The sequence below is a fragment of the Amphiprion ocellaris genome, chromosome 16, assembly GCF_022539595.1.
Source record: "Amphiprion ocellaris isolate individual 3 ecotype Okinawa chromosome 16, ASM2253959v1, whole genome shotgun sequence".
Lineage (NCBI taxonomy): Eukaryota > Metazoa > Chordata > Actinopteri > Pomacentridae > Amphiprion > Amphiprion ocellaris.
In genome coordinates, this window is record NC_072781.1 from 18323475 (window position 1) to 18338655 (window position 15181).

The following is a 15181-nucleotide window of genomic DNA, read 5'->3' on the forward strand; positions in this document are numbered from 1 at the left end:
AGCTATCCAGCTGTTACATAAATAAATAAATGTAGTTATTAAGATAAATCACCTTGGGATATCTGTAAAAACAAACAAACAACAACAACAACAACAAAAAAAACCCCAGAAAACAAAGGCAACCATTGAAGTATTTCCCAGATTTTTCAGTCTGGACCAAAGTGTAAACTAACCGGCCAACAGACCTGACATAAAAAGCAAGAGGTAGTCTTAAGCATACACACGTTTATTGGAAACTCCCTAAACAAGAGCGCAACACAAACTGATGCAAAGAAGCACAACACGCACTTAGAACAACGTTACATTCACACACACGCATTCAGCTCCCTCAGTATCACTGTGCAATCTGAAGGCAAATCCATTGAAGCATAAAATGATTAAAATAAACTTGGGGTATAGCTCACTTAAATATCTGCTGCTGCATAAACTAAGATCGTTCATTTGCATATCATAAGAAACAATGTTTAGTCAGATATATGCTGATTACAGGGTGGATTTTTTTTTTTTTGTATACAAAAACCTTGATTTGTTTCAGTGATGTGTTCAATCCAAGAGAAACAGCTCAGAGTTCCTGCAACAAACACAGGCTCCAACGATCACACTTAGACAAGATATATTAGAATCCTTTGTTTTCTTCATGGACAAATTTCACACAGCTGCAGTCCTTTATTGTACAAGTATACAAACAGCAAAACACAGCTCAAAGAGTTCTCAAGGCCTGACATGCTTATTCATAGAAAACACAAATGGAACTGGCATGCCATGAAACAAAGATTCTTAAGTCGTACACTCTTTTTTTTTCTTCAGACGTCTATTCATAATAACTGATTTTTTATTTATTTTTTTGTTACTTTTATCCCTTCAGTCCTTGTGAAGGTGAAATGACTGAAAAGAAAATCACAGAGTAACGAGCACTGGTTGCCCTTGAGCTTCAGACTTTAAAAGAAATATGTGTTTTAATTATCTTTTTCTCGGTAGAAAATTATTCTAACTTTCAAAACGACACATCCACCATTTTAAACAAACAATGGACACCTGCTGCTACAAAACTATCTATAGCACCAAATTAAAAGAGATCAGGGAATGATTCCAAGGATTGTGGGTAACTAAATCCCTTGTTGAAAGAGTGAAAAATACTCACAGATATGACTTCTGAACAACTTTTTTCTTTCCCACCCCCCCGTCCCCCCCTCAGTACATACTGTACCATCGAATAGGAGAGAACTAAATGTCAAACACCAGACTGCCAAGTCAGACAAATACACGTCTATAGAACATAATGCATCTGTGTCACAATCATTTCATCCCCAAAATCTTCCTCAAGTCACTGATCTCCAGGCCTGCACTGAAAGACTGAATGGAGTCAGATAGAGGACTTCACTGTTACAGTCAACTCTCAGAGCCTTTTCAAGTCCCATCACAGAGTCTGATGTGCAGAGTCGAGCACCTTTGTCCCTCTGGTGAAAGGTTCATTCTTTGTAAAGTTTCATTTTGTATTGCATCAGTGTGAGATAGGCCTTGTCAAAACCCTACGAACACACCACACGCACACATACGCACACACACTCTCAGTTTTAAGAAGCTGCCAGTGGGTTGCATTAGTGACAGAGGCTTAGTTGTGACTGATTTTAATAAATGACATATAAAAGAATTTTGAACAGAGAAGCTTTCCTTGTCAACTATTGTGCCACGAGCCAAATTGTGCCCAGAATGAAGTTAAACAACGGCTGAACTCAAGGTACAAGGTTTTCCGCTGATGCTGAAAACGTGTGGTCTATTTAACAAATGTAAAAAAACAAGGTTTGCTATCATCCTGACAGGACATTACAGTTACACAATGACCTTCTACATTTGGCTTGCTGCTCATTTCGTTCTGTTTTGATGTGCTATCTTCTGCATCCCCCTCCGCCCCCCTGCCCCAAGCTTTTCAGAACAAACATATAATGCTTGCCTTCCTGTAGCTCGGTCGGGTTAGAGGTAAGCTGAGATTGCGCCTTCCCATTAATGTCACAGCAACGTCAAAAAAATAAATAAAAAATACAGTCACCAAGGCAACAAAATGATACATCATTTCTAACAAAATTTGTAAAAAGGCTACAAATTGCTTTGTTGATGATAGGGAACCAGTAATCTGGCTGTGTGTCATCTCTGTTAATAAAGCATAGAGCGTACAACCCAGGCAGAAAAAAAAAGGCTACAAATCTTTGGTGTCTGCTTCATTTCAACGCGCTGTCCCGATATTAATAAATAACGGAACTTTAATGGATGAATAATACATCAAAATCACAGTCTCTTGTTCAGATCTGTTGCCTGCTGAATGCTAGATTGTCTATTTGTGGGGCTACACTGGGCTGAAAGCCATTTGTGATGCTTGGGCAGTTTGTGGGGCACCTCATATAGTCCTAATGTCCTCAGAAACAGCAGTGGCTGACCTCGGGTAATGAGGATTAATGCAGGATCAGATTTGAGTTCGTGCGTGTCCTGGCACACTTCTTCCACGCCACCCCACCTGTCTGTTATTGATTGCGCTCATTGAGAGTTCATGTCCGTGTGCAGCCGGTGGGAACATGTGTTGAATGTTTTGAATGCAGGGCTCCAATAGAATGAAGTTGGATAGTAACCCAGAGAGGAAGCAGAATGAGGCAGAGGGGATGTGCAAGCCCTAGGGAATGGGGAGTAATGGAATGATAAAAAATGTGGTAATGGAGGAGTTTCAGGTAAAGAAATATTGAATATTGTTTTCTGACATGGACCAGTGCGTCTACAAGAATGTATTGGTTTTGTATTTATCATTATGTATGAATCTAGGCCAGTGCTGCCATACGTTCACTCTGAAAATGCAGCATACATTTATAGTTTTACTGAAACACACAGGATGTCATTTACTTTCTGACACTACTTGCTATCAAATCCTATACTTTGTTTCTAAGTGTGGCTTGTACATAACAGTTCATCTGGTTTGGTATCACGGTTTAATTGCTGTGACATTTCATGGGATTTCTTTTTTTAATCTCCCCAGCTGTCTCTTCCAATCCTTTAACAGCCAAACAATAAATAAACTTCAGCATAAAACAACCTGCCAACCATATCTCTCATTAAGCAAAAAAAAGTTCCAGCAAAAACTGGCAATATTTTCATCTTCCTTCACAGCCATTAGTGAGACGATTCCTCAAGTTTTCAACATGTTTTTCTCTCTCTTCCCTCTCAGCGGTGATGTCCCATATTCGATTCCTCTCATACATCGCATCTAAATATAGGCTTTAATGGCTGCTGAGCAAGAACCAGGTTTAAGACAAAAAAAAAAGAAAATATAAACACAAAGGAATGTAGGTGTCACCGAGACCAGGTGGAACAGTATGGGAATTGGTGTTTTTCTTGTCCACTGGAATGTATACAAGAGCCAGTTAGTCTCTAGGAGAGGGGAGGTGGGCTTGGCGGCTGGGTGAGGGTGTTGGGGGGAGTCTCGGTGGTGGCCACTAGTCATACTGGCCCTTCAGTCAACCCCTCCAGGGGCAGGGTGGTGGCGTTGTCGGTGGGCTGCGGGTCGTCCTGAGGGTGCGAGGGCGTGTGGGTGGCAGCAGCCAGGCTGGCGTAAGGCAGGTGGCAGTCCATGTGCAGGAAGGGGGGGTAGTGCTGGCGGTAGCAGATGTACGCAAACAGCAACCCGATCACCCCTCCAACAAAGGCGTCTGCAAAACACATATATTTTAAGGTTTGCATCTATAGATAAACTTAGCTTGTGTGGGCTACACGAAATACCACCTGCTCTTCAAATCAGCTCAGTTAATTAGACATTGTTGCATGTGTATGTAGTGTTTCAGTGAACATTCATCAAGCCTGACTAGTTCAGAGGTTGATAAAAGTAACATAAGAGGCAAAGCAATGAATCTGTTCTACTGAGCACTGGGCTCACTTGCCTGTGGACAGGCTGTCTCTGTCACTTTGTCAAACACTGAAGAGTTTCGTATTATACCTGTCCCCCTTTAAGCTATAATATATCACCTAATATCACAGTGCCATGGTGAATATTAAGCCTATATTGCTGCGTATAGATCAAAATGACACAGCCAGCTGGTGTCTGAAGGAGCTGAAGTTGAGGCTTCCCTAATATCAAAATTACATTTTTCCCTAAGTCTCACTTTATTTTCTCCTTCTGGCTGAAATGAAAAATAATGTAACATCGATTTCCACCATTCAAGCAAGTTACAATTCACGAGCTTGCTCTGCGAATGTTTCATCAACCCCTGTCAGCTGAATTTAATAGACTGTGACTTGATGCAATATATTAGTTTGTTGGCCTCATTGAGACGGTGATTGGAAGCCCAGCCTTTTCCTCTCTGAGGACAGAGTGCATCTCTAAAGTGCAAAAGGATGGCGAGAACATTAGTATCCATCAAGCGTGGTGTAGCAGCTCGGCTAATGGGGCTCCCAGCTTGTGTTTACACTGGGAGCAGATTGAAGCCCCTCAAGTTTAATGGGCTGCACCACTGCCGCTTATTTACAGTCGACTGAGGACAGGGAGGAGAAAGAAATACAAAGATGACTCAAAGTGATCAGCTTGCCTGTGACTACTGTATATGTTGCGCTTTTGATGTAAATAAATCCTGTTTGTAAAGACAGTTCTCTGTTTGGTAGCTGCCCTGCTACCCAGGAACATATGGCTCCTTAAAACTAATTAACACCATATGACGGAGCTGTCATCATATTATCACATATTCTTTCCAACACCCCACCCACATATGCATTCCCGCCTCTCTGTCCCCTCAAATCTGAAGCTTGTTATTTTAATCTGCTTCCAATGGTGCTGAATGAAATGTTACCTCACTGTTATTTGACACAGTTTTCAAGAAATCAAAACCATTATAGAATAACTAAAACAAAGCAGTCTCATGAGACACAACTTTCAGCCTGTTGGGCAAATGAGCAGTCTGCCCAGCCTGACTTAGTGTACATCATTATGTTTTCTTTCCCTCAATTTGTCAGTCATGCTGATTAAGTTAAAATTTTTGCATGATTACAGCAGTACAGCTGTTTCAAATGTAGGCCTGGTAAATTATCTGTGTCACAATTATAAATGTGCCATGAGCCACGTTTGATTGAAACAGATTTCTGAATATCTATCTTACTGCAGCTGACAGAAGCAGATTTAACACTATGTTAGTTAAAAGGACACAGGGTTTGTGTGACAGTGATTTTGATTAATGCAGGAAAATCTCATTCATGTGTCTGAGCTGCTGGGCGGACCTTGCCAGTGGTGTTTGTAGTCGCAGGTCCGGGACAATGCGATCATCATAGCGCTGTAAAGAGGCAGCACCATGGCACAGAGACGCCAGCTACGCCCTCGACCCTGATCCGTAAAACACTGCAGCTTTCCCGCCAGGTAGAAGGAGGTGAAACCGAGACCAGAAAACGCAACTGGAGCAGGGAGACAAAGAGAAACAGCAGAAAATCAGCAGTGAACATTAAGCATCAGCATTCAGCTTTATTAACTGTCATCCTGACTGTGGAATCCGTTTGTGTGTGTGTGTGTGTGTGTGTGTGTGTGCGTGCGTGCGTGCGTGCGTGCGTGCGTGCGTGCGTGCGTGCGTGCGTGCGTGCGTGCGTGCGTGCGTGTGTGTGTGTGTGCGTGTGTGTGATAACAAAGCATTTTAGAAAAACGTAATGAAGAAAGCTGATGGGAGTGTTGCAGTTTGTCCACTGCGGTTAATCGTACTGAGGGATGGAATTGCCATCTGTCAGGGGAAAAACCTCTGTAGTAAATCACTGTTGCGGGTGCCTGAGAGCAGACAACTACATTTACAGAACTATACTAAGCACAAACCACACACTAAAGAAGACTTATTTAACAATATGCAATCTCTCACAAAGTGTGTATGTGGCCTCAGTGTGCATTGCGCATCTCAAAATTAGGTTACTAACGACTGGTTCCAATCGTATTACTGCCTAAGACAGATAAGAAAAGGGACTATATATGTCCCAAATTACACCACCTTTCAAGATCTGTGGAGTTGATAAATTATTTGTGCACAGTTGCGACACAACCTTTATTTTATCCAAGAACTCTCCTCTGCATCGGTGTGTGTTGAGTTCACAGTGAAAAATAAAGCCCTGTGTGAGAAATGCATGTGAGTGGAGAGACCCTTCCTGCCTTAGCTGATGGTGGTTAGTGTAAGAAAAACAGCAGCCGTGTAATTGTACGAATTAAAGGTTGTGTGATAGAGCCATAAGAGGTGGTGCTGAGACAGGGCCAGTAGTTTACTGCTACAGCCGGCCAAACAGCACCCATCAGCACCCATCAGCTGCCCATTTGTCACTCAACCCACAAACTGGCCAAGAATACTAAGGACACCAGAACACGTGTGCAGCCCGTAGAGAGAGAGAGAGAGGAAGGATGGTGGGAAGAGAAGGCAGGAAGTCCAGCTGTCTCAGAGACTGTCCTGCTGTCAAGGAGGGGGGGTTGGTTCCATTAAAAAACTCAACATTTTCCATTAGGCGGTGTGCACCAATATATCGTGTGGTGATTTAGGCTGATATTGGGTTTTTATTTCCAAATGGTTCTACAGGTTGGAGGTTATGGATATGTTACACTTTGCTTGATTGGATTTTTCGTTTAAAATGGATTCCTAAATTGAACTCCTTTGCAGGACTGAATGGAATGTCTAATGTGAGCTTTTTGGTTGGACTCCACTATTGTGTGCGGCATCTTGTTGTTGTTGCAAGCCGACATGTCCAGCTGATGTGAGTTAAATGTGGCCAACAAGGGGGCACAGGCTGGATAAGTAAACTTTCCCAAATTCTGTGGAGCACAGAAATCCAAAAATTATGCTTCTGGGAGGAGATATGCAAATATTTCTGCTTATCTACAAAGAAAATTGTGTTTTGGTTGACTGGTAGATTGTAGAGGCTCTCTGCCAACTCTTAACAACACATTGTACGGCTCTGCACCTCCAACAAGCTTAGTGGTAGACTTGAAAATGAATCACTGGGACCGAAGTGGACCCAGATCCAAAACCCCAAAAGAAAAATATTAAAACTGTACAGCTGGGTGGGCACTTATAGAAAATTAGCCCTAAGCTTTAAAGTGGGCGAGCAGATGATAGACTGAATTCACCAATAAATAAAGTTAACTAATTCAGTCAGTTGAAACAATCCATAACAACAGGGGAAATATGAATCATGCTGCAAGTTAATTGGCACCTTGTGGTTTATAAAACACTGCACATAGTCATCATCACCACCCACAAAGTGTACCACATGGGTTTTGTAGACAGCAACACATCACTTTTCAGGCTCTCTTCATCAGTCCTTCTGTTCGGAGGTTATGAACAAGTCTGCAAAGATGCACAGCCTCAGCATCCCTCAGTGTCCATCCATCTCACTTCTGGGCGACCTCTGCACATTCCCAGTCACACAGTAGTGCAGCAGCTCACACCATTCATTTTAATAGCTTTAACTACAGCTAAGACAATGTCATTAGTCGTTTGGAAAGATAGAACTAAATTATCCATGAGCCACACACTCGGTCTTCTGGCTGAACATTTTAACCTTAAAAGAGCAGTTTAACAGTAGAAAATCAAACATTTCCAAGATATCCCCTCGTAGGTCTGTAGCACTGATCCCACATCACCATAGCATTACCTGAATACTGAAAGAAAAGCGTCAGTGAATCATAATGTGCCACTTCACCTACATTCTTTGACTCCAGTATATATTATAATGTGTGTTTTGCCTGCTTTAAGTCTTCTTCTGTATTGCGGTTATGAATGGAAAATCATCTCCCACATGGTATTTCTCTGTGAAGACAGCTGCAGTGATCCAGTTAACTGCTATTACCCATTATCGTTACTCATTCAGAATGACAGGAGCTGGAGCCTGTCCAAGCATGCATTGAGAGGGAGGCAGGAGAACACCCTGGACAGGTCACCCAACTGTCAGAAGACGAACGCACTCATGCACTCACAGTCGAAAACTTAAAATGTACATTACAGTCCTGGCTAATTTGTGGCGTATTTGTATGTCCTTGTAGCTGCTGCTTGAGTCAAACACTTTGACATTGTTAGTTTTTGGCGTTAAACTGAGCTAATGCTCAGTTTAAACCTATGTGCAATACAAACTTTAAAACATTCCTGCACCTTTTAAAAAAAAATTACTGACAGAAAGCATGAACAGATTAAAACCAGCCATCTGCAAAAACAGCAATCTGCATCTGAATGGAAATGGCTCATTGCAGGAGAAACTTGGACAGTAACAGGAATATTTTGTTTTAAATTCTACACACAACCAATATGTTTGCAGACACAGTGAGTCAACATCTTGTGGATTAAACCACTAAGTTGGAACAGCTAGTATGTGTCCCGCACAAGGGACACACAAAGAAATGCAAAGACACATTTCTTCATGTAAAATTAGCATAATTAACTAAGCCAGTGTGTTATACAATGAATGTTCGGTTTATTCGATATGTGCTGGAGGATGCTCCTCGGGACGCAGCAGGAGTCCAAGACAGGCCAGAGGACAGAGAAGAGGCCATGGAAGGCAAAAACATCGTCATGGTAATGAATCCGCTTCATGTATTTCAAAAGCCTCTAACAGTAATTCCCTTGAGAGAAAACAAAGACTCCTAATGAGAGTGATGAGCACAGTGTGATTGCTTTGTTCATCTTCAAACAAGCTCAAGGTCTGCTCAGAAGTTTCAACCAATTCAAATTGCACTTTTTCAAAGCAAATGGGAGGAATGGATTTCTGCATTTTGACACACCAGTGACATAATATAGGAAAGGAATAATAATAATAAAAAATAAATCTTTCAGCCACATCGTTGCCTTCTTTTCTGTAAAATATGACAATTTAAAAAAGCAGTCACTCCATGAATATGAAAATCAATCAAACATCTATCAAACATCAGAGGCACTCGTAACCCCATCTAGGTGCATTCAGTGTTTCAAGCAACATGGAACATTTGTTTTTTTTGTGCGTCAACAACATGAAAGCCTACTTATTGCTTTTACTCGACACTTGAAATAATCAATCGGAAAAATATTTTTTAAATTTGCATTTTTATTTTCTTCAATGTTCTCCTGAAAGTGGTTACTCTACCCCGAGATATAACTTGGTCATTAGGAGTCTTCTGTTATGTTTTGTACAGTTACTTCTTGTATGGCAGCAGCATTCTTGTACCATGTTTGAGTGTTCAGTGAATTACCAAAAGCCACCTGTGTGCCCTTCAGCCTTAATTACATTAACTTTATTAAGCCTCTGAATTTTCTTCAATAACCATCATCAGGTTGAACTTTTCATTTGTCCAGTACTTTGGCAAAAGTACACATACTAAATTCTTCTTATACTAAGCTCATATGCTCTGTACAAAACAGACTAATTACATTGCCATCCTAAGTTACATTTTGTTTACTGATAGTCATCAAGTGGTTTGTAAAAGGACTGAACATTTTATTCAGTGGTTGAATTGACTGAAAATATTGAGGCTAAGACAATGGGGAACAATCAAACTCTCAGCATCCATATTGAAGAATGTATATATTTTTACAGTTTGTCAAGCAATGACAAAAATGTGATTTCACTCATACCATAAGCTCTTCATCCTTTACACTGTCAGTAGGTTTCCTTGTAAACCACCTTGCAGATCAGTCCTCTCTTTGGCCTGTCAGGAGGTGCAGATGGCAGCCAAGGTGAGAACTACAGGGGAGCACAACTCCTCTTAGTAAGACATGAACTCCCCTGGTTTGGGGGAGTCTCTAAAATATTGACAATATGCTATTTTTGGCATTTTTGTTTGTTTGTTTTGATGTACCTTCATCATCAAAGATTTTGTAAAAAAATAGGCTGTAATTAATAGATGATTCATGCATAAGTGAGAGTTGTGCTGTTCTTGCAGTGTGGTGGCACAATATCATAAACTTCACTTACTTTAACTCAAAGATTAGAACAAAAACCAAACTTTATTGATGCTGAACACTGTAAAACAAAAAGCGTCAAACATAATCCTCTGTGGGGATGAGAGCAGCCAGGAGTGGCAGCTACTTTTTATTTGCTTTCTTATTCTTGTCATTCATATTCTTAGTTAAATGAAAAATGCTACATAAACGTTAAACGTTAATGCTTTATAAATATTTCATTTCTGGCCATGAAAAAGTTAAAAAGTGGCCTCCCCCAAGTCATGACGTAATTCTTAAACTACTAGCATGGATAGATGAACAGAAAAGTAGATTCAGAGGTCAGAAACTCACATAGGAGACCTCATTTTATAACATAATGCATAACAAAAAAAAACTGATATGCTACTTAAATAACTTAAATGCTGATTTTTACTAACTGCTTTTTCACAAGATGTAGGCCTGTTCAGGACAAGCTAGCTTTTACATTAAACTGAAGCAAGCTAGTGTGGTTTGAGCAGAATATGGAAGAACCTCAAATTACACAACGTAATGTAAGATGGTTTGATCTTTCCTGAGCTGTAACATCATTCATGTCAGTGTACATTTTAATACTTTAGAATATATATAATGATCTACCTTTTATTCTACCCATTGAAATGCCTGGTCTGTGCATATTAATTCATTCATATTATTATGCTCTCCTCCTTTAGCGGCAAACTCACACTGTCATTCCTATTTTTGATACTGATAAACAAGAGAGTACCTTTAAAGAAAGGTTTGTTAACACATCATAGTTGTAGTTTATAGTTAAATTATACTGATTAATGTCTATCAGTTGTTTTAGATTAAAATGTTGGCTTCTCTGTATGGAAATTGGTTTCCTGTCAAACCTCAAAGACTCCCCACATTCAAACTTCCGATTTAACCCCTGCCAGCAAACATTATCCCTGCTAAACGTCCACATTAACAGTGCTAACACATGTATGTTAACATGCTGATATTGGCATTTTGCTCAGCACACTTGAGGAACCACAAAGAACCACCACTGTAGCTGTAGACTTTCACTTTTGGTCTTTTTATTACTTCGCCAAGGAACGTGGCAGAGTTATGTGATGACTGGCATACGTTTATCCCTCTGTCTGTGCGCAACATTAGTCAAAAATGGACAAACGGATTTGGATGAAATTTTCATCGAAGGTCAGAAATGACCACCTGATTTCATTTTGGCAGTGATCCGGCTTATAGTCTGGATCCACGGTTTTGTTAAAGATTTCCGTATCATTGCAAGATAGCGGCACAGCGTCACTATAATTATGACAACAAGCAAACACTATGTCAGCTGCCTGTTGACCATCACATGACTGCGATCCTGCTACAAATCGACCGCTGCAGACTGATCAGGACATTTCCGTTGGAAATGATACAACGACTGAGCAGCCTTGGCAGAGTACTGCACTCTCTGAGTGCCTGTCTTGTTAGCAACTGTGATTATACAAAAGTTCAAGTTCTACTCCATCAATGGCTTTGTCTTTATTTCCTTATTTGCTGCTTTGTGATAGAACAGTTTCCTTCAACACCACACTCAAGGCTAAAAGATCTGTAGAATGCCTATGTATATTATTATGCTTTCCATCGCTCAGCTCTCTGCTTGCTCTCCCTCCAGCCTTGACCTTTCACCCCTGCAGGGAACAGCGGGACAGCGTTCTGACTCTCACCAGAAGTGATGCATATTAACCAACCACTTGGGCACAGAGGCTGTTTTATCCATTAACATACAAAAGCTCAACAGAAACTCCTTATTAGCACTGCATAATTGCTGCTTCACTCACACTATGCTGAAGAGTGCCTGTCGGTATTATAGTAATAATATGAGGGCGCACTTTGCAGAACTTCAATTCTCTCAAGATGCTGAATTAATATGATGGACATTGCATCCATGGTTAATTTAAAATAGACAGTTGTGCATAAGTCAATGAAGCAATGTGGAGATTCCAAGATGTGATTAGATCTGTCTCACAGGATTCATTTAGGCATGGTAGAGAATGTAGATGGTAAAGATGACAGATGGTTTTGAAAAGTGTATATTAATTGATCATATCTAATGGCTTAATATGCACAAGGGGAAATAGTGAGATGAATATGAATAAGAAGCAGACAATTACTGCTAATGCTTGAGGGTCTGCTTGCTTTACTGCTGTGTATATTGGTGCAGCGGATTCAAGGGAGTTGGTATTTATCTGTTTGTTTTTCTCTTTCTGGGACTTGTCTCCTCCAATCTTTGTTATTCTCTTACTTTGCTGTGAAGTGAAGAAAAGAAATCTAATCACAGAGAACCCGGTCTGCTGTAAAAACTTTGAAATGCAGTAATAATAGTGCTTTAAAAAATAGCTGTCATCTAAAACAGTAGTCTGGTGTATATTTATATCTCTGTCTTGGCTGATTCTGATGGATTAGGCTGGGTAATAGTTTACCATTCAGATTACAGTATCTTGTGTTGCTATAATCTGCTTGTCTGAATGCATCTTGGGGTCTCTGAAAGCAAAACTGTTTATTTTTCTTCTCGTCTGTGCCTCGGGCTTCACACCAGCCAGAAGTCGTGTTGTGCTGCAGCCACATGCCACTTTAAATAAGGCTACATTCACTCTTGTCATCTGTCTGGCCCTATTCCTCTGTCCCTTGCCACATTTGTCTGGGTAAAAGCTCTGTAACTTATGCGTGGTCCAACAAGCACTGTCTGGTGAAAAGGGACACAGACAGGAAATTGGATTTCTTCTGCTCTCTAGACGTGCTGGCATATGGGTGCTCCCTGTGTCCCCATCGCACTGTTCTCTCAATCACTTTCTTACTCACAGTGCAACAACATAAGGCTATTAGAGCTGTCGCACTGATGAATGTAATCCATACCCAATGCTGCAGCCACTTGCAGAGCACCGTCCCTCTTTGCCATTTCTAATGGGACATAGGCGGCACTTCAAAGCATTTGTGTCTTACCGCAGGTGTCGGTGAAGTTATAAGCATTAAACTGAGATATTATGCTAAAACATCAATTTGAAATCAGAGTGGACCGTGAAATTACAGCCGTCTTTGACATCAATGAATTTTCGCTCACTAAGTCATCTTATCCATTACTGTGTCTTGGCATACTATTGTAACATGTAAAATCCAATAATCTCCTGTTTGATTAGAAGCCTGTTGTAGAGTAGGTCAGTGCAGTCACACTGATAAAGCACATTCCCAAACCATCTTACAAACACTATGTTTCTCATACACACATAAGCCGCCCACCTCTCCATACTATTTCTCTCTTAACTTATGTAACACGGAAAGAGTTCAAGATTTCAAGGATTTTCACTTTTTGTCAACCTGTCTGTGAGAACTGCATGCTTCAGAAGGATGCAAACATTTGTTTACACCTTCCTGCAGTACTTACGAATTCTGCAAGACTATCTTGTAAACTGTGAGCATGCATCCAGAGTGGAAGTGTAATAAGAATGTGAACAAAAGCAAGCAATACACAGAAATATCAAGTATGTCACAGTCGAGGCAAAGCTTACTAGAGGATATACAGTTTTTCTTTCATTTTGAATAATGAATGGCACGAGGCTCAGTATAATTTCAATGTAGGCATTTTATGTTGTGGACTTTAAAAAGAAGGAAAAGCTTCAAAGCCACGCAGTGACATCTTTTATGTTCAATGGTGGTAAGACCATTAAGTGATGTTTTCAAAGATGTGTCTTTGTAAATGCTGTCTTTACATGCCTGGTGTACCATATAATACTGAGGAGTTTTTTTAGCATCTGGGTGGCCCGCAGCATACATTCCATGCATACCACTTAACATTCATCAGGTGGACAACAGAAAAACGTGAATTATTTAGCGCGCTGCTGTAGTGAAAACAGCTTGGAAAGCAATATGGTTGAAAAGATGCCCAGTGTCCCACATTGGTCTGCGCAGCTGAGCACAGCAGAAACTTGAATAAGGTTAAAACTGTGTGTGTGTATTCACCTCTCACTTATTGAAGAATGAATGCAATCTCAACAAGCTGCCTCAGGATGAATCGGTAAATTGAATGATAACTCATCGCTACATGTTGTAATTACCTTTGAAGAGAAGCAGCAACAAGAGACACCTTGTAAACAACCAGTCAGCACACATGGACATTTTCTACTTGGTGAAGTGTTGCTCAGAGCATCAAGATCAAACTGAGTGAATAACTACTGTTTTATGCAGTTTTAATGAGTCAGTGTGAGAGTTCTGATATCTTTTGGTGTTGTGTTGAGTGTGCTGGCAGTGATCTGCATCTCCTGCTTCGTGATACTCACAGGAGGAATGGCTGCTGGGGAAGCTCTTGCGTCCCTCAGAGACTAGTTCAGGTTCCCCGGTGCACAGCATCTTCGGATTCACTTGGCCATCTGGGAAACAACGTTGGAAATAGTCTGGCCTAGGTCTGGAAATGAAATACAATCCAAAAATTGGTTTCAGTATTATCTAATTTACTTGTCAATTCATCGACCTTATATCTAGAAGGTGAACTAATGAGCTTACAGTTAAACATTTAGCATCACCAACAGAGCAGGTAAAATGCTTTAGTTTGTTTTACGTACCTGCCAACAATCAACTTGATGGTATTTGTGAAGACTCCATTTAGGGCAAGAGCCAGGGACACAGCTGGAGAGGAAGAGACACACAAAAAGGCATCTTTAGTGTTGTTTAATGTGGAAACCGGTAATACAGATGAAGCTGACACTTTCAGCATAAGAAGCCTTAATTGAAACACTTGTGTTGTTGTAAATGAATGGATTTCGCTGTTAGTGCAATATAGACTCTGGCAGTCTTTCAAATCTTTTGATATAATAAACAAATAAAACAACCATGTAGGTCCAAGGGAATTTGCCTCATGGCTGGACAGATGGTTGTCAGCATTTATGTGTGAAACTGCCTCTCATGATGTCTAGGCAGCAACAGCAGCAAGCAGGTTTTAAACACAGTGTAGGCTACACTGGCAGCCCTGTGCGGCTGTTCATCGGCACCGTGGTGCTTTTAGTGAAATGCTAACTTCAGCATGCACAATGACAAAATATAGTGATCATGCAAAAATGTTAATGTTTGACATGTTGTGTTTGTGTGTTAGCTAACAAACATTAGCTCATTAGCAATGAATTCAAAGTGCCATTTAGGTTTATGGGAATGGGAGTGAGATTTTGCAAGTATTTAGCATAAACCAAAGTGCTGAACACTTTGAAATTTTACCAGCAAAAGTCAGAGGATCATCACAGTTACTGAACCTC

At 40.6% G+C, this 15181-nt stretch overlaps 1 protein-coding gene across 2 annotated transcripts in view; it reads right to left on the reverse strand.

Moving 5' to 3' along the window:
• Nucleotides 1-205: 205 nt before the first annotated feature.
• plpp4 (phospholipid phosphatase 4) overlaps nucleotides 206-15181 on the reverse strand; it is a 58269-nt gene continuing 43293 nt past the window's right edge. For both annotated transcript variants that reach the window (XM_023286350.3, XM_055018949.1), the window contains exons 4-7: nucleotides 14498-14561; nucleotides 14216-14340; nucleotides 5245-5415; nucleotides 206-3689 (exon numbers count right to left, since the gene is read on the reverse strand). In XM_023286350.3, coding sequence (XP_023142118.1) covers nucleotides 3481-3689; nucleotides 5245-5415; nucleotides 14216-14340; nucleotides 14498-14561 — 569 coding nt within the window. In that variant the 3' untranslated portion in view covers nucleotides 206-3480. The remainder of the gene's footprint in view (nucleotides 3690-5244; nucleotides 5416-14215; nucleotides 14341-14497; nucleotides 14562-15181) is intronic.